The following is a 25,900-nucleotide window of genomic DNA, read 5'->3' as shown; positions in this document are numbered from 1 at the left end:
ATGTTTCAACTGCAGTGGACTCTGGCAATGATAGTGGTTCTCAAATTTGAGTGTGCATCAGAATCACCTAAAAGACTTGCCAAAACAGAGATTGCATGGGTATCATCCACCAACAAGAATTATTAGGACTTTGCCACATTGAAGACTCTTCTGATGACAAGACAGCACTGGCAGGGAATAAACTCACAAAGGTAGTTTTATGTTTCACTTTGTTTTGTTTTGTTCTTGAGACAGGGTCTTGCTCTGTCACCCAGGCTGGAGTACAGTGTTGTAATCATGATTCACTGCAGCCTCAACCTCCCGGGCCCAAGCAATCCTCCCACCTCAGCCTCCTGAGTAGCTGGGACTACAGGCATGTTCCACCATGCCCAGTTAATTTTTGTATTTTTTTGTAGAGATGGGGTTTCGCCATGTTGCCCTTGCTGGTGTCAAACTTGGGCTTGTGAGCTTGAATTTGGGATTACAGACATGAGCCACCGCACCAAGCCAGATTTTTTGATGTTATCTACAAATGAATAAATGTAAGTATGGCCACCGGGACACTGCTCAAAAGGAACATTGATAACATACCCTATTTTGGTAGTCCCGTTTGGGCCTGTCTTCATTTTTATGTTTTTTTCTTTTTCTTTTTCTTTTTTTTTTTTTTAAGAGACAGGGTCTCACTCTGTCACCCAGACAAGAGTGCGGTGGCAAGATCATAGCTCACTGCAATCTCAAACTCCTGGCCTCCAGGGATCTTCATGCTTTGACTTCCCAAAGTGCTGGGATTATAGGCGTGAGCCACCACGCCTGGCCTCTTCATTTTTAAAACAACCCAAAAGGGATACAGAATAGAATGTCACTTGGATAGCTGTTTGACAGCTTTTGCTTTTTCTTTCCTTTTCTTTTTTTTTTTTTTTTTTTTTTTTTTTGGAGTGTTTTTTTTTTCTCCCCCCGGGTGGGAGTGCACTGGCGCTTTCTTGCCTCCCTGCACCCCCCCCCCCCCAGGCTCCCCCCCTTCTCCCTCTTTGAGACGGAGTCTTTCTCTGTCCCCCAGGCTGGAGTGCACTGGCGCGATCTTGGCTCACTGCAAGCTCCGCCTCCCAGGTTCACGCCATTCTCCTGCCTCAGCCTCCCGAGTAGCTGGGATTACAGGCGCCCGCCACCACGCCCGGCTAATTTTTTGTATTTTTAGTAGAGACGGAGTTTCACCGTGTTAGCCAGGATGGTCTCGATCTCCTGACCTCGTGATCCGCCCTCGTTGGCCTCCCAAAGTGCTGGGATTACAGGCTTGAGCCACCGCGCCCGGCCTACTTTTTTTTTTTTTAATTGAGACAAGGTCTTGCTCTGTGGCCCAGGCTGGAGTGCAATGCCGCTGTCATGGCTCACTGCAGCCTCAACCTCCCGGGCTCCAAGTCTCCTCCTGCCTCAGCCTCCTGAACAGGCATCTGCCACTGCACCCAGCTAATTTATTTATTTATTTATTTATTTTTATTTTTTATTTTTTTATTTTTTTATTTTTTTGAGACAGAGTCTTGCTCTGTTGCCCAGGCTGGAATGCAGTGGAGCAAGCTCTGGTCACTGCAAGCTCCCCTCCCGGGTTCACGCCATTCTCAGCATCCCGAGTAGCTGTGACTGCAGGTGCCCGCCACCACGCCTAGCTAATTTTTTGTATTTTTAGTAGAGATGGGGTTTCACCGTGTTAGCCAGAATGGTCTCGATCTCCTGACCTCGTGATCCGCCAGCCTCGGCCTTCCAAAGTGCTGGAATTACAGGAGTGAGCCACCGCGCCCGGCCCAGCTAATTTATTTTTATTTTTTGTTTTTTGTAGAAATGGGGTCTGGCCATGTTGCCCAGGCTGACAGCTTCTAACGGAAGCAAACGTATGCTCCCCTTGTAACCAGTACGTTCACTTGCAGATATTTATCCCAGAGAAATGAGAGTTGTATCCACCAAAAAAACGTGTACCAGAATAGTCATTATAGCCAGAAAAGAAATGAGGGACGGGGGGAAAGGACGGAGGGAGGGAAGGAGGCAGGCAAGCAGGTAGGAAGGAAGCAAGCTAGGTGTCCATTAACTGGGTAAACTTCTAAAAAATACAGTATCTTTGCACAGTGGAGTACTACTCAGAAATAAAAAGGAAGGAACTGATATGAACTACTTATATTCCCAACAGGATGGATCTTCTAATTTGTTATGTTGAAGGAGAATATTCTGTATTACTTCAAGTTTATGAAGTCCAAGAACAGGCAAAATGAACCTGCAGTGACAGAAAGCAGAATACACTGTAGTGGTTGCCTGAGGCTGGATAGGGAGGGGTCTTAAGGATGGGGACAGGGAAGGAAGGTTGGTCAGGAAGGCCCACCACGGAACTTTCTGGGGTGATGGGCACGTTCTATTTGTTGATCTGGGCGACGGTTACACAGGTGTACACATACATAAAAATTAGTGGAGCTGAACACGTAAGGTCTGGGTATCACACTGTATGTAAGTTAAACTTCAGCAAAGTGCTCTAAGCACACATCCGCAGCCGCACCCACACAAAATCCCAGGAGGCTCAGTACCAGCTGTGGTCCGGGCCTTGCCCACTTCGGAGAGGCCATGACCCAAGGCATCCGGTTTCCTCTAGCTCCAGTCCAACTTCCGCGCATCTACGAGGGCCGGGACTGCCGCTACCTTTCTGGAAGGCGCCGGCCGGCCAGTCCCCGGCTGGATCCCGCCAGAGGCGGCTCCGCGTCTCCAGCAGCGGACCCGGGCGCCCCGCCCTCGCCAGCGCCCGCCCCCGCCCGCCCCCGGCCCGCCCTCCGTATCTGGTCCCTGGGCAGCTGCCCCGGGAGGCGGCCAGCGAGCTGGGGCCGCGCAATGTCGCACGGAGCAGGGCTCGTCCGCACCACGTGCAGCAGCGGCAGCGCGCTCGGACCCGGGGCCGCCGCGGCCCAGCCCAGCGCGAGCCCCTTGGAGGGGCTGCTGGACCCCAGCTACCCCCGCACCCACGCGGCCCTGCTGAAAGTGGCGCAGATGGTAAGTGAGCTCGGGGCGCGAGGCCGAGGTCCTACAGGGCGTCCCGAGAAAGCAGGGGTCCGGGAGCGGACGCGCCGGGTGGCTGGACCCGGCCGGAGCCCGGGGAGCATCGCGCAGCGGGCGGGGGACCGCGTCGCTAAAGTTCGCGGCAGGCTTCCTCCGGGAAAGTTGCTGCCGCAGCCCCCGCACTGGAGCTCAGTCCCCCGCAGAGCCGCCCCGGCCCTTGCTCCCGCGGACCCAGGTCGCCAGGGTCGCAAGTTTCTCCGGCCACCCCCCTGCGGAGCCTGACCCGCCTACTGACTGAAACCACGGGCAAAGTTCCGTTTCGTCTTTCTTCCTCTTCTCTGGGCCGCGCCGCTTCGAACCCGAGTCGGGGGTGGAAGAGTCGCCCAGGCGGCGGCGCTGAGGCAGCGAAACCCGACCTCCTCCCCGTCCACGGCCTCCTCTTTCCTCCGAACCCAGCGCGGCAGGGCTTCCCTGCTCTGTATGCAGTTTCGCTCGAAGGAGGAGGTCAGAGGGTCTCGCGTTCCATAGTAGGGGAAAAAGAACTGGGACCGTTGAGACGGCCGTCCTGGTCCCCTGCGCCCTCAAGTTCCGAGGGAAGGCCCGGGTCTCAGGGGGCTCTGGAGGGCAGGTGGTCAGTTGGGAAAGGCCTGTTCTCAGGGGCTGGTACTCATGTGGGGGAGCCAGACTGTTGAATGGGAGTCACCCGTGGAGCCAGGCAGGATGAGTGTCTCCCTTGGATTGTGACCAACTCAGCACAAGGGCCTTCTACCAGGGCAGACGTTGCCTGGCTGATTCTCTTGTTCCCCACTCTTCTCTTTTCTCCCCTCCCGTTTTTTTCTTCTTTAAAAGTTTGTAATCTGAAACACCTTTTCCGTTTGTGTGCTGTGTTTTGAAACTGGGTTGGGCTGTTGGTGACTCTCCACCATTGTAATGTTTGCACCAAGAATGGTGGGGAGGGGAGCGGTAAGTTTCAAAAAGAGGTGTGGGGAAAGGAGTGTGGGGCTGGGACAAGGTCACAGATCCAGAAGCTGGGGCCTGCTAAGGTGGACTGGCCCCAGGGGGTTGGGCACAGGACGTCTGTGCATCTATAGCACTGCCATTCCAGACACTGAGTGTGCATAAGGTGGCCCTCATGTCTTGCTTGGGCCAAACCTAAAGAGAAGGGGCGCTGAGTTCCTGCCTCCCTAAGAACGGTGTCTAGATAGACCAAAAATTAGGAATAGAGGCATTTCAGCAACGTACAAAAAAATCTGGTGCTGAGCATTGTTGGATATGAGCAGGGCGTTTTTTGGCCCAGGCTAAGAGATTTGATCAGCCAAATGGAAGAGACCAGCCCATCTCACCATACTTAAAAGATGGGCTGGGGTGAGACATACCCTACCTGAGCATTGGAAGGAGTGAGTTTGGTAAACAAAGAATGGGATCAGAAGCCTCCACCTTGGCCCATGAGTTTGCTGGACAAAGATATTGTGGGATGAAAAGTCTCCTTGTTGGTCTATGAGTTTGGTACACAAACATAATGGAAATGAAACCTGGGCAACATAGCGAGACCCCATCTCTACAAAAAAAAATGTTAAAACCTGGTGTGGTTGGCATGGGCCTCTAGTCCCAGTTACTTGGGAGGCTGAGGTGAGAGGATTGATTGATCCCAGAAGGTCAGTGAACTGTGCCACTGCACTAGTCTGCATGACAGAGGGAGGCCTGTCTCAAAAAAAAAAAAAAAGAGGTACAAAGAAAAGATAATGGAGGTGAGAAGCCTTCATGTGGTCCATGATTTTGATGAATAAAGATACTGGGAGATGAGAAATCTCCATCTCATTTTAAGCTCCTCAGCCAGCCTCTAGCCTGTGGTCCTTGGGCCAATTTGCAAGTGGCAAGAGTGGGGCCTGTTTTTCCAAAAAAGAAAACAAAGACTTGAAGAATTTCTTTATCTGGCTGCTTATTCTCTATGTGCTCCTCTTAAAACCAGGATGAGGAGTCTTACACCTGCCCTGGAGGATTCCCCATCACTGCTGCAGGCTTGTTTGATCAGACCCTCCGGGAGCAAAGTTGCCCTTGCAGGATGGCCATATTAGTCCTAGTTAGGGCTATCTACTTGGGCCTCTTATCTAACTCCTCCCTATTTTCCCACTTCTCCTCTTTTCTAAGACTCTGCTTGGGCATTTGAGGTTCATTTGTCTTCTTTGCTGGAAAATGCTTGTTTAGCAAAGTTTTAACATTGGGGAAGGGCAGAAGCAGCTAAATTAATGCCACCCATTGGGCTCTCTTTCTGTGGGTCTCATTTTGACCATCGATTTCTCAGTTGCATACTGAACAGGTTGACCCTTTTGTCCTCAGCTTCTCATGAAATGTTTTCATTATGATCTGATCAATAGATCTGCCAACACGTTGTCTTAAGAAATCATTGCAAAGGCTGTTCCACTGGAGAATGACTTCCCTTGTCTTGGCTTCTTCTGGGTCCACCATTACTAGAAAATGAGTTTCTAAGTGAATGTGTGTACTTGACATGTCATTTATACATGTGTAATTTTTATAATCCTCTGGCCATGATAATTCAGTTTCTTTGGTCTTCCTTTTTAGAGTAAAGACACAGTCACAGGTTTTGACTTTTGACTTTAAAGTACTTTCTTTTTTCTTTGAGAGAGAGAGTGGGTCTTGCTCTGTCGCCCAGGCTGGAGGACAGTGGTGTTATCATGGCTCACTGCAGCCTTGACCTCCTGGGCTCGGCGATTGTCCCACCTCAGCCTCCTGAGTAGCTGGGACTATAGGTACCCACCACGATGCCCAGCTAAATTTTGTATTTTTTGATACAGACGGGGTTTTGCTATGTTTTCCAGGCTGGTCTTGAACTTGGGGGTTCAAGGGATCTGTCCACCTTGGCCTCCCCAAGTGCTGGGATTACAGGCGTGAGCCGCTGTGCCTGCATGAGACTCTTTTTTTTAATAGCTATATTTTTTAGCCCTATTATTGTTCTTGATTATGTTCTAGTAGTTACATACTATATACCATGTGTGTATAATCTCATTAAATGTTTCTAAGAATCCAGTGAAGTAACATGTTTGATAGGTAAGGAAACGGGCTAAAGAGTTAAAGAGACGCTAAAGTCACACAGCTCTTAGCAGTAGTGGTAGAACCGATCCAGGCCTAATGGCCTGATCTCCAAAACTCATAACTCTGGCAGAGTTGTTGCTTGTTAATAGTTCTAGGGATATAAAAGCCACAGTGAGATAACACTTCACACCCACGGAGATGACAACAATAGAAAATAACAAGTGATGAAGATGTGGAGGATGTGAAGAAATTGGAACTCTGATACAGTGCTGATGAGAATGCAAAATGGTACAGCCACTTTGGGAAACTGTGCAGTTTCTCAAAAGTTACCATGTGACCCAGCAATTCTACTCCCAGCTCTACCCAAGAAAAATGAAAACAGATGTCCATATGAAGACTTACACGTTCATATGTGTTCATAATAGCATTATTCATTATAACCAGAAAATGAAAACAACACAGTTGCCCATCAAATGATGAATGTATAAACAGCAACTAAAACTAAGTAGTACATTCATACAATTGAATATTATTCAGTCATAAAAAGGGAGAATGAAGTACTGATGCATGTAACCATATAGATAACCATGAAAACACTAAGCTGTGAAAAAAAGCCAACCACAAAAGACCACATGTTATATGATTCCATTTATATGAAATGTCCAGAATAGGCAAATGCGTAGACACAAAAAATAGATCAGTGGTTGCCTAGGTCAGGGAGCAGGGGTCGAAAGGAAATGGGACGTGACTGCTATAATGGGTAGGGCTTTCTTTTGGGGGTGATGAAAATGTTCAAAAAATTGGTGATGGTGCCAGGTGCGGTGGGTCACACCTGTAATCCCAGCACTTTGGGAGGCCGAGGTGGGTGGATCACCTGAGGTCAGGAGTTCGAGACCAGCCTGGCCAATATGGTGAAGCCCTGTCTCTACTAAAAAATGCAAAAATTAGCTGGATGTGGTGGCAGGCGCCTGTAATCCTAGCTACTGGGGAAGCCGAGGCAGGAGAATTGCTTGAATCCGGGAGGCAGAGGTTGCAGTGAGCTGAGATTGCGTGACTGTACTCTAACCTGGGTGACACAGCGAGACTCCATCTCAAAAACAACAACAACAACAACAAAAATTGGTGATGGTGATAGTTGCACAACTCTGTGAATATATTAAAAACCACTGAGATTTACACTTTAAATAAGTAACTGGATGGTATGTAATTATGTAAATAGACCTGTGGATGAGTGTGAGGGGGCAAGGTGCTCTGCATGCAGCCACTGGGTGTGGAGAGGCCACAGCTACACTTCAGGAAATCCCTGTGGTGTTCCCACCACATCCACTCCTAGAAGAAGGAACGTCCCCTGCAGGAGTCACAAAAGCTGGGCTGAAGGGCATCCCCTGAGTGCCTGAAGGGTCTGAGCTGAAAGGGATGCCCTGGGGTCTGAAGGGGTCTAGATATCCTTGCTGTGGGATTAAGGAGACCCCAGGATGGGGCTTGTGGCCCTACCAACACTTCCTATCTATTTGTTCATTCAGCAGACATTTATAACTGCCACATTCATCTCCATTTGTGACAAACTGTGACAAAGTTCTTGCCCTCAAGTAATCTGTGGTTCAGCTTGTCATGGGAAGAGGGTCTTGTCCCAGACCCCAAGAGCCAGTTCTTGGATCTCGTGCAGAAAAAACTTCAGGGCAAGTTGTAGAGTACAGTGAAGTCAAGGTAGTTTACTAGACACTACTCAATTACAGAGTAGAGAGTCTTCAGAAAGCAAGAGGAGGAACGCACCCATTGGAAATACAATGCTTGCTTATATAGGTTATTAAAAATAGTGTACTTTATTACAAAAGCTTGTGGTCAGCTTGTGACAGGCTATTAATATTGTTACTTTCCTATGTGATTATTGATTTTAGCAAGAACTTATGAGTGTACCATTATTTTAAAAGCAGAACCTATTCTTAAACTAAGAATACTTTTTCTTCTTGAAGAACTGGGACATTTCCATAAGTTCTGGGTCTTTAGTTAGTTAGTTAATATTATTAACTCAGGCCGGGTGTGGTGGCTCACGCCTGTAATCCCAGCACTTTGGGAGGCCAAGGTGGGCAGATCACGAGGTCAGGAGATCGAGACCATCCTGGCTAACATGGTGAAACCCCGTCTCTACTAAAAATACAAAATATTAGCCAGGCGTGATGGCACATGCCTGTAGTCCCAGCTACTCGGGAGGCTGAGGCAGGGGAATCACTTGAACCAGGGAGGCAGAGGTTGCAGTGAGCCGAGATCGCGGCATTGCACTGCAGCCTGGCAACAAAGTGAGACTTGTCTCAAAAAAAAAAAAAAATTATTAACTCATTCCCTCAACCATAAACATCTTGTGACCAAGAGTGCCCAACCCCCTGGGAATGTAACCCAGCAGATCTGGCTTTCTCTCGGCCTTTATTCAAGATGGAGTCACTCTGGTTAGGATGCCTCTGACAAGCTGAGGGGATAAACAAGTACCAAAATTGGCTGCTTAGGAAGGTAAAAGTTCTGATAGTTGCCCACCTTATGGAAGAGGATCAGAGGGCAAAGGTGATATTTAAATTGCATCTTGACAGATGAGTGTAAGTTTTCAGATTGGGAGTGGCTCATTTACCCCTTTAGTGCCTTTATTCAGTATATGTTTTAGTTAGAGACAAGTGATTTGTTAGGGTTGGGAAGGAAAAAGATGTAGCAAGAAATGAGCCAGAATTGGGGTAATTATCTTAATCTTCCCACCCCAGACATTTAGAAATGGGTGCCATCTTATCCACTGAGCATCTGCTATGCTGTTAATCTTACGCTATGTGAAATACAGCTATTAACAAGATAGACTCTTTCTGCCTGTGCAGAAAAACAGACTGTGACATTTACGTAACCATAACATGGACAGAGAATCAGAATGTATTTCCCAAGCGGCAATGATGGAAATCTAAATGTCTTCTGGGAGGTTCATTTATTTATTTGGCAAATATTTGTTGATCACCTACTGATCAGCTAACTAGTAGGTGATCACAACTGTGTGCTAGGGAACTGTGGAAAGAAGACAGATGAGCCCCTGCCTCTTTATACTCAAATAAGAAAATTAATCAAAATGATTATGAATATGTAATTACAAACCGGTTCGAAATTATGAAGGAGAAGTACTCAGTGGTATAGAGCATATACTAGGGGGTGTGACCTTTTGGGGATTAGGAAGGGCGTTTCTGAGGAAGGGACATCTGATGTGAGCATGAGGAAATTGCATCACAAGCAGAAAAAAGAGCATTGGCCGGCGCAGTGGCTCATGCCTGTAATCCCAGCACTTTGGGAGGCCGAGGCAGGCGGATGGCTTGAGCCCAGGAGTTTGAGACCATCCTGGGTAACATGGTGAAACCCGGTCTCTACAAAAAAAAATATAAAAATTAGATGGGTGTGGTAGCACATGCCTGTAGTCCCAGCTACTCGGGAGGTTGAGATGGGAGGATCGCTTCGGAGGTCTAGGCTGCAGTGAGTGGTGATCGCCACGGCACTCCATACAGCCTAGGTGACAGAACGAGACCCTGTCCTCCCATCCCCCTAAAAAAGAAAAGAAAGAGCATGGACCCTGGCTCTTAGTGGAGGGAGGAGTATCTCTAGGGCTGGAGGGGAGAGAACAGGGTGGGAGTATTGGGGATGAGACTGGAGGTATGCAGGGACCAGACCCCAGGGTCTGCCAAATCTTGGTGAATATATATAGTCCTCAGTCTAAGAAAAATCAGCAAGGCATCATATCAACTCACCATTCATGAGGTGACTCTTAACTAGGGGCTGTACCGCCCCCTAGGGGGTTATTTTGGAATTTTATGGAACCTTTCTTTTTTTTTTTTTGGTTGTCACAGGGATTAGGGTTATATTACATATACATCTTATTCATTTCAGAATAGTAATGCAAACTGGAATTTTGACAGTGCAATCTTGACAGTGCAAAATACTTTATATCCTAAAAGGATGTTTTGTCTGAAATAAGATTGAAGGAGCCTTCTCAGACTGGGTGCTAGGGGGAGTACACTAAGGTTTCTTGGCAGGAGAGTGGGTCCTAGAGACCCTCTAAGACGCCTGGGCAATTCCAGGCTTCACTTTGGGAATTCACAGCTTAGGTGCCAAGTGGAATTCAGCTATGGGGGATGTCAGCCTCTGGTCTAGCTGTGAATAGACCTGTTAGCACAGAATAGCCCAGCATCATCCAGAAGGGCCCACCCCTTTATGTTCTGCTTTAGACCTGTATGGCAGGGGGTGAGGAGGGGGTCTAGTTTGGTTCCCAAGTGCAGTCTGCACACCCATGTCCTGCTTCCTGGAAGTTGGAGAGTAAAAAGCAGCAAAGAACCTCTGTGCCAAGATTATTTGACCTCAGCCCATTCCTAACAAGTGACCAAACAAATGCAAAAATAAAATATAATAAAATAAGTTATTGGCTTTACTTGTTCATTGTGGAAACTTTGGGGAGCACAAGAAGAAAATAGGCTCACCCACTCCCTCTTCCCCAAGATTAGAAAGTAAAACTAAAGTATTTTATAGTAGATACACATAATTTTGGTGGTGGTTTTTTTTTTCTTTTTTAATTGAGACAGAGTCTCACTCTGTTGCCCAGGTTGGAGTGCAGTGGTGCGGTTTCAGCTCACTGCAACCTCCGCCTCCTAGGATCAAGCAATTTTCCTGCCTTACCCTCCCAAGTAGCTGGGATTACAGGCATGTGCCACCACACCTGGCTAATTTTTGTATTTTTAGTAGAGATGGGGTTTCTCCATGTTGGCCAGGCTGGTCTTGAACCCCTGACCTCAGGTGATCCACCCGCCTTGGCCTCCCAAAGTGCTAGGATTACAGGCGTGAGCCACCGTGCCCGGCTGGTGGTGTTTTTCTTTAAACAAAACTAGGATGATTCTATACATATTTTGTAAATGCTTTTCTTTTTTTTCTTTCTTTTTTTTTTTTTTTTTTTGAGATGGAGTCTCGCTCTGTTGCCCAGGCTGGAGTGCAATGGCGCAGGCTCACTGCAATCTCCACCTCCCAGGTTCAAGCGATTTTCCTGCCTCAGCCTCCCGAGTAGCTGGGACTGCAGATAACGCGCCACCATGCCCAGCTAATTATTGTATTTTTAGTAGAGACAGGGTTTCACCGTGTTAGCCAGGATGGTCTCAATCTCCTGACTTCGTGTTCCGCCTGCCTCGGCCTCCCAAAGTGCTGGGATTTCAGGCGTGACCCACCACGCCTGGTTGTAAATGCTTTTCTTGCTGTTTGTTTAATATGTGGTGCATTTTGTTCCTCTGCAGTTTGGTTTCTAACAGTGCTGTCGTAGCCAGTCATGGAGGCACCGTGGTTGTGTGTACCATGGTACACTGTGGCTCAGGGAGCTTCCAGTTCTACCTGCATACAAAGGAGGCTGTGATGAACCTCCTTGTAGAGAATCCTGGTGTACGAATCTGTAAATACTTCTTCAGGATAAATGGCACTGACCTTTTGCAGAGAGAGAAATGAAGTGCCTCTTGCCCTTCTCAGGTGGCTGGCATTAAACAATTCTCTAGACTTTTTAACATCTAGAAATTAATGAGTGCCCCTTTATCATCCAAGAGTTTCAAGGAGTCAAGTGTGATAGTAATAGTATTTAAGCTGTAATCGTATTTTTGGTGTCTGATGATTTAGAAAAGGAACAGTGACAGACTAGAAAATTCAAAAATGCTTTTAAATGCTCTTGTATTTAAGTATTGGCCACAGTATCTGCATATATTTGAAGAATGGAAGTTCCACTCTTGTGGAAGACCTTATCTATTCAGGCTGCAGAGCTTAAGGCTTTTGTAATCACCGGCAAGAATTCCCATCCAGGACACCTCAAATAACCACTTACAGCCCGACTGGGAATCGCTGGCCGGAGTGAGGCGATAGGGATGGCAACACCAGCCCAAAGTCCTCCAGGCTGCAGGCAGCCAGGGCGTAAGCGGATAGAGGAGGGGTTCGGGGTCGGTGTGAGCCCCATAGGTTTTCTGGCACTGCAGGGGCCCTAGAGACCCCCGCCCCCGGCCAGCACGCCAGGACCCTGGAATCCTAGGGGATTCCCTATGTGGGCCGGTGTATTTATTTAAATTCCCGTTGCAGCGAAGGCCGCCCTTCTGTCTTCCTGCCAGCCCTGGCGCTTCCTGTGCAGCGCCACTGGACAGCCATCTGTTTCCTCCCCTCTGCCATCTGCCTCGCGCCCGGCCCAGCGTGCGGCCCTGGAAGCTTGGCTCGGCCGCCGCCCGCGCACGCTGGCCTTCTTTGTTACTACTTTGGCTCAGTGGTTTCCTGGGCTCGCTGCTCATTCCCTGGCAAGGCTCGCGGCGTCCGCGGCGACTCCTGGGATCGGCAGGGGCCTGGCTTCGAGCCCAGCGCCGGCAGCAGCCCGGGGGCTGCAGAGGGGAAAGGGGGCTGGGACGCGGTCACTGCTCCAGCCACCCCGCGCTCCTGGGCGGAAATCGCGAGCAGAGCCCTTCTCAGCCTCCTGCAGAAAACGCGCCTCACCTGGCTTGTGTTTAAATCAGTAAGGGCAGTGACGCGGCTCTTCCTTTTCCTGGGGCAGTCACTCTCCTCCCTCTGCTGAGCCCGCTCTCTTTAGTTTACTTTAAGCAGCGGTTTTGTTTGTTTATTTGTTTGTTTGGTTTTGGTTTTTTTGAGACGGAGTCTAAAAAGTCTTCAGTCTGTGGCCCAGACTGGAGTGCAGTGGTGCAATCTTAGCTCACTGCAGCCTCCTCCTCCCGGGTTAAAATGATTCTCCTGCCTGAGCCTCCCACGTAGCTGGGGCTACAGGCGCGCGCCACCACGCCCAGCTAATTTTTGTATTTTTAGTAGAGACGGGGTTTCTCCATGTTGGCCAAGGTGATCTCGAACTCCTGACCTCAAGCGATCCACCTGCCTTGGCCTCCCAAAGTGCTGGGATTACAGGCACGAGCCACCGCGCCCGGCCAGTTTACTTTAGGTAGTTAGAAAGACTGATTGATAACCAGAGAGGCGGTAACCCGCAGTTTCCACTTACTACTCCCAAAGGGTTGCCCTGAAGTTTCAGAAAAAAGGTGTGTCATGCTCATTTATTTTATTTTATTTATTTTATTTTTCGAGACAGATTCTCGCTTTGTCGCCCAGGCTGGAGTGCAGTGGCATGATCTCTGCTCACTGTAACCTTCGCCTCCTGGGTTCAAGCAATTAATTCTCCTGCCTCAGCGTCCCAAGTAGCTGGGATTACAGGCTCCCGCCACTGTGCCCGGCTAACTTTTGTATTTTTACTAGAGACAGGTTTTACCATGTGGCCAGGCTGGTATCGAACTCCTGACCTTGTGTTTTGCCCACTTTGGCCTCCCAAAGTGTTGGGATTACAGGCGTGAGCCACTACGCCCGGCCACTCATTTTTTTAAAGAGAAAAATGAAGATCCTTCTGAAATAAATGGGAAGGGGAAAAGGAGAAGTTAATTAAATGCTTTTGGGTACAGAGTGAAGTGGAGCCTTCTGGAAAACAGAGAGAATTACTGTATTGTGACTTCTGAATACTTTCAGTCTCTTCTTCCTCTTCAGATTTCCTTATTCCCTGAGAAGCCAGCGTCAGGTCTCAACATTGTTTGTGAAAAAATCTACTCTTTAAACGTTTCCTCTTAAGTTATGAGAGTGGTACTTAATAATAGCACTTTGACCGCCTTGGGTGACAGCCACTGGGCTAGTTGTTCTTTTTTTTTTTTTTTTTTTTTTTCGAGACAGGTCTCACTTTGCCACCCAGGCTGGAGTGCAGTGGTGCTATCTCTGCTCACTGCAGCTTTGACTTCCTGGGCTCAAGCGATCTTCCCGGCTCAGCCTCCCAAGTATTAACAATTGGGGCTACAGGTGCAGGCCACCATGCCTGTCTAATTTTTTGTAGAGACAGGGTTTTGCCGTGTTGCTAAGGCTAGTCTTGAACTCCTAGGCTCAAGCTATCAGCTCACCTCGGCCTCCCAAAGTGCTGGGATTACAGGCATGAGCCATGGTGCCGGCCGGGCCAGGTGTTTTTTATGTGTGTTACCTTGTTTAATCCTCACAACAATATTATGAGGTGGGTCGTATCATTATCCCCAACTCACTGAGGAAACTGAGGCACAGAGTCATAAATACTGAAGGTGGATTTGGGGCCAGGTGGTCCAGGTCCACCACTTGAGCTCTTAAAAGGACAATTTGGAGTCTTTTTTTCATGATCATTATGTTGTGTATATTTTCCTGTGCCATTAAACACTGTTTGAAAATGGTGTTGTGATCACTGCATTCAGTCCATTATTTGGTCATACTATGTAATTTGTTCATTTGGCTCTTCCTTGATGGGCAGGCTGTGGCAGATCTAGAAGGAGGTGCTATGAGACATAACAGCAGGTGCTAGTGATGACTTCATCCTTTGCCAGAGATAAATTCAGCTGGAGTGGGGAAAACTCAACTGGGGTATTGAACGGACTAAGTATATGCCATATTTTAGGAAGCATTTTCACATTATCCAACATTATTATTATCTTCATTTTTAAGTTCTAAGTTCCTCCAGGAAGGACTGGGAAGAGAGAGGGGATCTAAAGTTTCAATTCCTGCTCTATTATGTCTGCTGATTTTACATGCAATTTCCCTTCGTTTAACCTTTTCTTTTTTTCTCTCTTTCTTTCTTTCTTTTTTTTTTTTTTTTTTTTTGGAGACAGAGTCTCACTCTGTTGCCTAGACTGGAGTGCAGTGGCTCGATCTCGGCCCACTGCAACCTCCACCTCCCAGGTTCAAGCAATTATCTTGCTTCAGCCTCCTTAGTAGCTGGGATTACAGTTGCACGCCACCATGCCCTGCTAATTTTTGTAATTTTGTAGATACGGGGTTTCACCTTGTTGGCCAGGCTGGGCTCAAACTCCTGACCTCAAGTAATCCCCCCTCCTTGGCCTCCCAAAGTGCTGGGATTACAGGTGTGGGCCACTGCGCCCAGCCTGTTTAACTCTTCTAATGACTCTGTGGAGTATTCAGTTTTTCCTCCTTTTGATTGAACAGAAGCTGAGAGGTTAAAAGTTAAATACATAGCTGTCCAAAGTTGAATACATCTGTTAAGTTGTGGAGCCAGCATTTGAACCCAGGTCCAGCAAGTCTTCTTTTTCCACCGTGGTGTGCTGTGTCTCCATGTATGGAAAGCAGTCTCCCACACTAGCCCACCATAGTACGCACACCTGAGGGTGATTCCCAGTCAGTCACATCCTGTGTAAGTCCATCCTCTTGAGTGTGAGTGGAATCTCTGACTTGCTTCTAACAAATGGAATATGGCACAGGTGGCAGGATGTCATATGCCAAGGTGAAAGGATGTTGCAGATGCAGTTAGAGTCCCAAAGGAGTTGATTCTGAGTTAAAAGATTTTCCCCAGGTGGACCTGCCCTCATCAGGTAAAAGCCTTAAAAGAAGTACTGGGTCCTTCCCAAAGGGAGAGAGTCTCCTGCTGGCTCCGAAGAAGTAAACTGCATTGTTGAGAGAGGGCCTGTGAGGGGCCACGTCACAAGCATCCAAGGGTCATGCCTAGAAGCCAGAGCAGCCCTCAGCTGACAGCCAGCAAGAAAACGGGCCTTCAGACCTATGGTTACAAGAAACTGAAAGCCACTAACAGCCGTGTGAGCTCAGAAGAGGACCCCAAGCCTGACCAACCTCTTATTGCAGTCTTGTGAGACCCTGAACAGTGGACTTCTGCCCAGACTCCTGCTCCGTGGAAACTGTGAGATGATAAATGAATGTTGTGTTAAGGTGCCAAGTTTGTGGTAATTGGTTGTGCAGCAGTAGATAACTAATGTACTCACAAAAGCCTTTTTATCCTGCATCAAAGCTGGAGCTCTGATGGCTGCTCCTCAGCAAGGGAAGATGGAGCAATAGCAGTGCAGGGGGCAGCAGGCGCAGTGGCCATGTTTATCCCTGGGCTGTGGTCACATATCATTAGATTCCTGTGGAGTAAATCCATGTGTTAAGTTATTGCTCTTGGCATCCTGTGGCCTGTTTTACATGCAAGAGCTCATTCATCATTACAATATCCCTATGAGATGTTAGTATTCCTACTTTACAGATGAGGAAACTGAGGCAGGGAGTTTAAATATCTTGTCTGAGCCAAGTGTGGTGGTGGCGCGCCTGTGGGCCTATCTACTCAAGAGGCTGAGGCATGAAGATTGCTTGAGCCCAGGAGTTCAAGGCTGCAGTGACCTATGATCTATGCCACTGCACTTCAGCCTGGGTGACAGAGCAAGAACCCATTTCTTGAAAAATTAAATAAACAAATAAATATCTTGTAAGTTATACAAACTGACTCCATCTCCAAGCCGTCAGCCTCTTCTCCATGGTGTTTTCTTGGAGCAAGTCCAAAGCAAAATCCTGATGCAAACAGTAACTATGGTTGTACATTGTTAAGTTGTATTTACTTTTTTGAATAGATAACGTTTACACCATCAAGATTCAGAATGTACCAAAAGTCCCCAATTTTCCTCTCTGGAAATATACAGGAGGCTACTGGTGATACCAGTTTCTTGTGTAACCTTTAGGAGTTATTTCACACTTCTGTGTGTACCTCTCCTCCTGTGCCAGATAAGAGTATACCTACGCCCACTGCTCTGTACTTTTATTACTTAACTTTCTGACTTGGAGGTAATTCCATATCCATTCAGAAAGTGTCCTCATTCTCCTCCTTTTTTATAGCTGCATTGTATTCCAGAGAATGGATTTACTATATTTATTTAACTAGTCCCCTACTGACAGCCATTTAGGATATTTCTCCCTTTTGTTATCTGGCTGTGCTGTAATGGTTAGTCTTGTACAGATCATAGTCTTGTGTATGTACAAGAATATGAGAAGGAGCAATTCCTGGAAGTAGAGGACCTGCACCAAATGTTGCATGCTTTTGAACGTTTTTTCACGTGTTCTGAAACTCAGCTTCTCAAACATCAACTTGTGATCTTCTCCCAGCGGGCTTTTGGAGTCTTCCATGTCTGCTGTCATGGAGAAGGACTCTACTTAGTGTTGAGACAGTGGTCAGAGTTCCACTGCTCTCATATCCCACTCAAATTTCTTTAGCGTATTAGGAACCAGCGGAGTCTAAGTAGGGAACAAGAAGACCTGCTTGACTAGCGTTTTTCTTAAGTGTTTCCCAAGGTTCGTTACAGGGAGTGTTCAAGTCAGCTTCCCTAAAAGCAGAACTAGTAGATATGGGGATTCTTGTGCAACTGGTTTATTGAGCGAGGAAAGTAAGCAAGGGTAGAAAGAGCAGGACAAAGACGAGTTTCAGAAGCCCAGCCTCAGCCTGATTCTATGGGGAACACTGGAGAGTGAACTGCACCACAAAGATTGCCCTGTTTTGAGGCAAGGGAGCTGGGCTTTTGTACACTTTTCGTTGCCTACAGACCAGAAAGGAGGGTACATAAACTCCCAGGGATCTCTGAATCAGACAGCTCTAGTTATCCAAGGGAAATCACTAGCAGAAGGGTGCAGGCATAACGAGTTAGCAGCAGCACCTGCAGTAGCTGGGGGATGGATGCACAGACCTGGCGAAAGGGAACCTGGGAATCTGAACAGGGCACCAAGGGAGTCCCTGCTGGTCTTCCATAGGAGCCATTTGAATTGTAGAATTGCCTCCCATCTATCTGGTGTCTGCCAAGGCTTTAAGCTGATGTACTTTGGGGACATACAAATCTGACTGCACCTTCCTTCCGCTTGCAAACCTGGCTTATTTGTTTTCTTGCCCAGGCATGCCCCTGGATCTGCCATGCCAGGCAGATGCCTTACAGATCTCACAAGATTTTTGATGTTACTTTTTCCTGTCCACTGAAAGAGTTGTGTTGTATTTTTCAACTCTCATTTGAAACAAGGGAAGGGAAAAAAATGTTTACTGAACAGAAAATAAAAGTTAACAGGAAGCAAAATTATTTCTGCAGCCTTTTACAAGAGAATTACAAGAAATATCACAGTAACACAAATAACTCGACCACATCTTTTGTAACTCCTTGGAAAGCCCTAAGGCCACAACCACAGAAAAAGTTTCCTGCAGATCAGATATTTGATTTCTGGAGTGGGGGCCTTTGTGACACATACTGTTTTCACCTGGGAAAGGTGAAAGAGGCAACACAGACCCTTGTGTTGATAATGTGACATTGGTTTTTCAAGGGTTGCTCAGTGTCCCCATTATCAAGCAGTGCGTCTTGTTTTCTGGCTACCATGTTGAGCAGAGGAAAGAACTCTGTAGCATAACATGCATCCCCTGGGCCTGATGGGGGTCTGCATGCTGACGGGAAGTCTACTAGGTTTGTGATGATGTATATCCTGAATTTATGGATGTGATCACTACTGTAACTTATAGTTGCCTTACTGTAGTTTAAGGATAAAAGATTATTTTCCAGATGTAGTGGGTTGAGTGATGGCCCCTCAAAATATGTATCTTACTTCCTCAGAACCTGAGAATGTTCCCTTACTTGGAAAAACGGTCTTCTCACATGTAATTAAGTTAAGGATCTTGAAATAAGGGGATCACCCTGGATTATATGGGTGGACCCTAAATCCAATGACAAGTGCCCTTGTAAGAGACACACAGAGAAGGTGATGGTGATGTGAAGGCCAGGCAGAGAGTGGCGACGCGGCAAGGAAGTCTCTCCTAGAGTCTCCGAAGGGAGCACTGTCCTGCTGATGCGTTGACTTCAGCCCAATGATAGCGATTTCAGACTTCTGGTCTTGAGAACTGTGAGAGAATAGATTTCTGTTGTTCTAAGCCACCAAATCTGTGAGCTTGCTACAGTAGCCACAAGAAATGAATACAACCAATTAAATATTTTCCACTACAATCAGATTCTAAAAATCTTCAACATTGTAGACTCTAGACGTTTAATATTTTCTCCTTTTAGAGGTGCTTTGCTCATTTCTAGAATTAACTTTCAGAGAGGTGATGGCCACACTGTCTGCCTCTCGGAATGGCAATGACTTCTCATCCACTTTGAGTACATCTTTTCCCTTGATAGCTTATTTAATGAGAGAAGCAGTCCTTGAATTTCTGCTGAGAAAAACGGAACAATAAAGACAGAAGAAAACATCAGAGAGTTGTTCTCAGATGGCAGGGTGGGGGCAAAAGATGGAAAAGACGTTCCAAAGAAGCACTGCTTCTAGCCTTCCACAGATTATGAATAAAGTATCCCCAGATTCCCCCAAACCATCAGAATGCCAAATAAATCTTACTGCATCCTAGTAGAATCTTTAAAGATGAGCTACTGCAGCCCAAAAACATATGTATTAAAGTGTTCAAATTAGCATTGCTTAATCTACTACTTGTGAATTGGTTGCTGTCTTTTTAGTGTTTGTAGAAGTATCAGATGATTTAAGTCTCATATATTTTTGTAACTTTTTTCTTTTTTTTGAGACAAGAGTCTCGCTCTGTCGCCAGGCTGGAGTGCAGTGGTGCAATCTCGGCTCACTGCAACTTCCACCTCCTGGGTTCAAGCAATTCTCTTGCCTCACCTCCCAAGTAGCTGGGACTACAGGCACGCGCCACCATGCCCAGCTAATTTTTTGTATTTTTAGTAGAGTCAGGGTTTCTCCATGTTGGCCAGGATGGTCTCCATCTCTTGCCCTCGTGATACGCCCGCCTGGGCCTCCCAAAGTGCTGGGATTACAGGCATGAGCCACTGCGCCCGGGCCGTAACTTTTTATTTATAAATAATCCCAGGTTTACAAAAACTTTTGAAGAACAGGACAAAGAACTCCCCATATCCCCTTCCCCCAGGTTCTCCGTTTGTTACCATTTTACATTTGTTTGATCGTTTTCCATTTGTATGCATGCTATTATTTTTTTCTCAGAACCATTTGAGGGTGAGTTGCAGACATCATGCTGTTTTGTCCATGAGTACTTCAGCATGCATTTTGTAAGAAGAAAGACCCTTTCTTACATAACTGCAGTACAGTTACTTAAGTCAAGAAATTAATGACACAAATGCTATTAACTTATCTACAAGCCTTACTCAGATTTTGCCATTGACCCACTAATGTCCTTGGGTCTAGGATCCCATCCCAGATCATAAGGTGTATTCAGTTGTCACATCTCTAATTTCCTTCAATCTGGAAATTTCAGTCTTTCTTGTTCTTCATGACCTCAACATTTGTGGAGAGTCCAGGACAGAGCAGTCCCTTCATTGGATATTAAAGTCGGTTTGGTGGGACCCTGATTCTCAGCATTTTGTAGCTACACTGGAGGCAGAAGACAAAGAAAGAAAAGAAATCATGTTTGGCATAGCTTGTCTCAATTTGAATGCTTTTGTTTTCATAAAAGTCCCTTTTGCAAATGTCTTTTCTGAAGTTAATAGTTAATAGTTCAAGTTGAGCTTTGCTGGATGTCCTGTTCTTTTAAAAAGCCTTAGCTCAGATGTCACCTCCTTGGGACAGTGGCTAACTACCAAGTCTTATTGTATGAATTTGATGTTAATCACCTCATTTAATCCTCACAATAGCCCTATCATTTAGGTACTCTTATTTTGCATATTTTGTAGCGAGGAAACAAAAACAAACCCAGGTCTAGGGTGCTCTGCTTCCCCTCTGGACTGCCCCCTCTTCTGCCTCAGGAGGGCCTTCTTCAGCCCCTCAGCTAAAGTAGTCCCCTGCACCACCCTGCTACCATCACTCTATCCTGTTTCCCGGTTCTGATTTCATTACAGCACTTTGCCAGCCAGAATCCCTTTGTTCACTTAATTACCTGTTTATGGTGGATCTTCTCTACCAAGACCTAAGCTGCAGAGGGGCAGCCACCTTTCTGTTCAGGTCACCACGGGGTGTCCAGTTCCTAAGGTGGTGCCTGGAACACAGGAAATACTCAATCTTTTTTTCAAATGAACACATGCATATTTTCTTTGACAGAGTCTTTGGTAATAGCACTCCTTTCCAAAGAGTCAGCATGGATGAAGTGCTTGAGAGACTTGGGTCTTCTCCAGAAGAGGAAATAATGCTGTGTCAGACACCTGCTGAGGGAGGGGCTGGGGTGTGGGTCCAGCAGTGGAAAGAGCCCTTCTGCCAGGCCTAGAACAGGCCATGGGGCCTGGGGCACATATCTTCAAGCCTGTGGGCCAAGAAGCTGGGAGAAGGCACGGGTGGGTACCCCAGCAAAGAGAGGCTAGGATGCCTGTCCTGGAGCAGCCCACCCCCACCCCCCACAGTTTGCCATAGAGATGCAGTTTCCGTAGCAGCTGTTAGCCTGTTGTGATAGCACCTTTCTTTTTTCTTTAGTTGAGTTGACAGGTTTCGGCAGACTCACAATCAAAACAACAGAAGCAAACAGAGACAAGCAGAGGAATGACAGAAGTGTCTGTCAGCTCATCAAGCTCTCAGGGCAGGGTTTCTAATTTAAAGCAACACCAGGAAACACTGAATAGTGGCATTACTATATTGGATTAAAGGCTAAAAGAATCAAATGCCAGAAGTGGCAAGCTCAGTTTGTGATACCATTCCTCACTCGAGTGTTAGCCATTTGGTGTGGCCCTTTGCCTGGCAGAGGCGCTACCTTAAGTCACTTCATCAGATGTTTATTGAATGGCTGCTCTGTCCCAGCTCTGTGTCAGCCGCAGGGGATACAGCTGCGAATGAGGCAGAGCCGGCTTCCCTGTCGCTGAAAATCAAGACCCTAAACAAGGATGGTATTTCATCACATCGAAGGCACCATTGTTTTAGGCACTCCCTAAGAAACAAAGAAAAATATTAATTATGTGGTAACACAAATCTCTCTTATCGTTCAGGATTTTTGTCTTATGCTTATTGAAAGAACTCTTTTGGATTTAATTAAATATAGATTTTATATATTTTTGTGAAAATATAAAAAGGAAAACAGGTGAAGAAAAATAAATTGGTTAAGATATCCCTGGCCGGGCGCGGTGGCTCACGCTTGTAATCCCAGCACTTTGGGAGGCCGAGGCGGGCGGATCACGAGGTTAGGAGATCGAGACCACGGTGAAACCCCGTCTCTACTAAAAATACAAAAAAATTAGCCGGGCGTGGTGGCGGGCGCCGGTAGTCCCAGCTACTCCGAGAGGCTGAGGCAGGAGAATGGCGTGAACCCGGGAGGCGGAGCTTGCAGTGAGCCGAGATCGCGCCACTGCACTCCAGCCTGGGTGACAGAGCGAGACTCCGTCTCAAAAAAAAAAAAAAAAAAAAAAAAAGATATCCCTAAAACTTTTTTTACAGTCAGAACCTTCCTCTTCTAAATCTTTTTATTTTTAGAATATTTCTACACAAGCTATTGTCCTCTGTGCTATCAAGAGTGTGAGCCATGCAGCATTTCTCAGAAGAATCCATACAAAAACTAAAAGCCATCAGTGCTGGGTTTGTGCACTGGCTTTTGACTCCCACTTTGGGAATGATGCTAAGTGACCCCTGAGTCACTGTCCCCACCATCAGTCCCACACCCTAGGGGTCAAGGTGCTCTACTCTTGTCTCTGAGATTTTCTTCCTCCTGCTGGCACCTATGCCACACGTTTTGATGCTGGTGTGTCTGACCTTGCCACATGCATAGGCAGTGATAACTACACAACTGTTTTTCCAGTGGCCATTGAAACACCCCAACTTGGCCAGGTGCAGTGGCTTACGCCTGTAATCCCAACACTTTGGGAGGCCGAGGCAGGCGGATCATTTGAGGTCAGGAGTTCCAACGAAGCTCCAGGCTGAGACCTAACGCACGGGAAGGGGCAAGGCAGGAGGAAAAGGTAGAAGGGCGTCCTGGAGAAGACAACAGTCTCTGCAGAGTCCCAGAGTTGGGAGAGAAAGTACAGGGTTTGCAATCTTCTTGGTCAGTTCATAAAGTAGGCTTTTTGCTAGTGGTGAAGTATGGAAGATCTGTTAGCCACAAAAATGTTAGTGGTTCCATTGGGCTTTGCCAACATCCCCACCATAGCTAACTGTCTCGTAGAGGCTGCTGGAGGAATTAATGATGCAGTGGACATGTTAATATACCTAAATTAAAATATTCATTGCAGCCTGGGTGTGGTGGCTCACACCTATAATCCCAGCACTTTGGGAGGCCGAGGCAGACGGATCACCTGAGGTCAGGAGTTTGAGACCATCCCGGCCAACATGGTGAAACCCCATCTCTACCAAAAATGCAAAAATATTAGCCAGGTATGGTGGCACGCGCCTCTAGTCCCAGCTACTCGGGAGGCTGAGGCAGGAGAATTGCTTGAACCCAGGAGGCAGAGGTTGCAGCGAGCTGAGATCATGCCACTGCGCTCCAGCCTGGGCAACAGATTGAGACTGACACACATACACACACACACACACATACACACACACACACACACACACACACACACACACTGCATCATTAATTCCTCCAGCAGTTTTTTTTTTCATCTGGGTCTTAAGTTGAAGGGATTTTATAGACCTAGCGTTTTTGTTTAAGTTTTTGAGATGTTTACGTTACTACACAAATATGAATAGGGAAATATTAATATAATTAAATCTGAAAGTTATTTGAAACGACTAAATTTACCCATGGGCCCACCATTCCACAGTTTCTACAGTGTTATATTTTGGCCCTTGTTTAAGAATATGTGTGAAGTTTGCAGGGCCCTTACTCTACTGACAATAATAGATTCTGTTTTGTTGCTTATTTTTCTATTACAAAATTTAATATTTGGTAATGTCCCTGTTGCTATAAAAGCTTCATAATTGCACATAATATATACAATCATCTAAGTGGATATTTTTAAATTTATGTGACCACTCACTTTTAAACATGTAGGTTTGCTTTCGAGCTTTTAGCTACTATAAATGATATTACATTGAACATTTTCAGGGGTTGGCAAACTACAGCCCACAGACCAAATCTGGCCTGCCACCTGTTTTTGTAAATAAAGTTGTATTGGAACACAGCCGAACCCATTCATTCATGTATTACATATGGTCACTTTCACACACTAGCACTGCAGAGTGGAGTTGCAATAAAGATTGTGTGGCCCACAAAGCCTAAAACAGGTCCTATTTGGTCATTTACCAAAAAGAAATGGCCAATCCCTGTTTTACGGTATGCAGTAGAGTTTTCTTTTGACTTAGATTATTTTCCTTAAGATAAATTCTGAGAGATGGATATTTATTCACAGGATATATAACTTAGTTTGTTGATTTCAAAATAACCTCTATTTGTAACATGATTATGACCTTAAAGACAGTGACATATCAGAACAAATGAATTAGCTGATTCATTGATACGTTCATTTATTAACTGTTACAAGATTAGAGTGATTAGAAGATTTTTTGTTGTTGTTGTTCTTGAGACGGCTCACTCTGTCGCCCAAGCTGGAGTGCAGTGGCGCAATTTTGGCTCACTGCAAGCTCCGCCTCCCGGGTTCACGCCATTCTCCTGCCTCAGCTTCTCCGAGTAGCTGGGACTACAGGTGCCCGCCACCACACCCGGCTAATTTTTTGTATTTTTAGTAGAGATGGGTTTCACCATGGTCTCGATCTCCTGACCTTGTGATCCGCCCGCCTCGGCCTCCCAAAGTGCTGGGACTACAAACGTGAGCCACCACGCCCGGCCTAGAAGATATTGTTAACACACCTTTGATCCATTTCATTTGTACTCAGAGGTGACTAATCTTCATCTCCATTATAACTCCTCTAATAGCACCCAGTTCTTTTCATTCACAGTGTTTCTCATAGTTTTAAATTTTTTTATTAGTGCAACACTAGCTGCTGTAACAAATAACTCTCAAATGTTACTGGTTTGACACAATAGCTTTCTCCCTCCCCCATTTAGGAACCCCAGCATGCGGGTTCCTGGTCAGTGGGCAGCTTTTTTCCTATATGGCTATTCAAGTTTGGGCCAAGATTTTTCTATTCTTTTTAAACTACTTTTTTGGGGAAAGAGCCCACTTAAACAGTTGCAGTGGACATACTGGTGTGTGCCCAAATATCCCCTTTATTGCTGAGGCATTCATCCCCCGCAAGTTCCAAGAAGGTGGCCTGCTGAGTCCCTCCCCACAAATTGATGTCCACCAAAGGGACTCGCCTCACCCAAGATGATGCCTAACTTCTCCCTGGGGGCAGCCTGTATCCAGTGGTCATTGGAGAGTCAGGCAGGAAGGCCTGGTCTCCTTGCTTCAACAGAGAAAACTCTGAAGAGCGGTCCTAGCTTCAGCGCTCCTTGGAGTATCAGCCAAGGCCTTTGTTATGACTGCTCAAATCCTCCCTCCACCTGGTCCTGTCTTGCTTACTCTCCCACTGTTATCTCCTGGAGAGCACTCCCCAGTTAACTTTTTGCATGCAAATCTCTTTCTCAGAGTCTATTTCCAGGGAATTCCACCACGCCATGCCCAAATGACCAAGCTGCATTTTCTTGGTTCAGTTTTCATTCTTCACTTTCCATTGACTTTGAAAGTTTGCACCTTCTTTACTGCTGTATTTCAGCACTGCGTTCACAGCTTCTGTTTGGTGCAAGTCTCTGCTCTTCCCCTCATCTTTGACATTTCTTACTAAGGCTCCTTTTATGGCCTCATTACTTTAGGAAGAGGTGAAGTACAAATTACCAAGATAATAAATATTCAAATTGCACAGACCATCTGCCCCTGAACAGATGTCCAGTCTAAGTCAATGTCAATCTCCATCCCTGGGGCAAGGGGAGAGGTGAAGAAACTTTACCATTGAAGCTTCATGGGAGGAAAAGGGATGCTGGGGAAGTGTGGCTTCTCTTGAGTTTCTGATTCATACACAGGAAGAGATTCCTTCCAGAAAGTTCAGCTAAGGAAGAGGAAATGATAACCCAAGAAGTTATGATATGGAGCCTGCCAATTGTTTACGACAACAGAAGTGCTGCAGGGACCCAGTGAGAGTTTTACGT

General features: G+C 46.5%; 1 protein-coding gene across 4 annotated transcripts in view; it reads left to right on the top strand.

Moving 5' to 3' along the window:
• The first annotated feature begins 2,474 nt into the window (after nucleotides 1–2,474).
• CMTM7 (CKLF like MARVEL transmembrane domain containing 7) overlaps nucleotides 2,475–25,900 on the top strand; it is a 64,391-nt gene continuing 40,965 nt past the window's right edge. For 2 of the 4 annotated variants that reach the window (XM_032162221.2, XM_032162220.2), the window contains exon 1: nucleotides 2,475–3,000. In XM_032162221.2, the coding sequence (XP_032018112.2) occupies nucleotides 2,581–3,000 (420 nt within the window). In that variant the 5' untranslated portion in view covers nucleotides 2,475–2,580. The remainder of the gene's footprint in view (nucleotides 3,001–25,900) is intronic. The other 2 variants (XM_032162222.2, XM_032162219.2) reach the window with 2 other exon arrangements.

Source organism: Hylobates moloch, unplaced genomic scaffold, assembly GCF_009828535.3.
Source record: "Hylobates moloch isolate HMO894 unplaced genomic scaffold, HMol_V3 SCAFFOLD_8, whole genome shotgun sequence".
NCBI classification, from domain to species: Eukaryota; Metazoa; Chordata; class Mammalia; order Primates; family Hylobatidae; genus Hylobates; species Hylobates moloch.
This window is presented reverse-complemented; position numbering and strand designations above follow the sequence as displayed.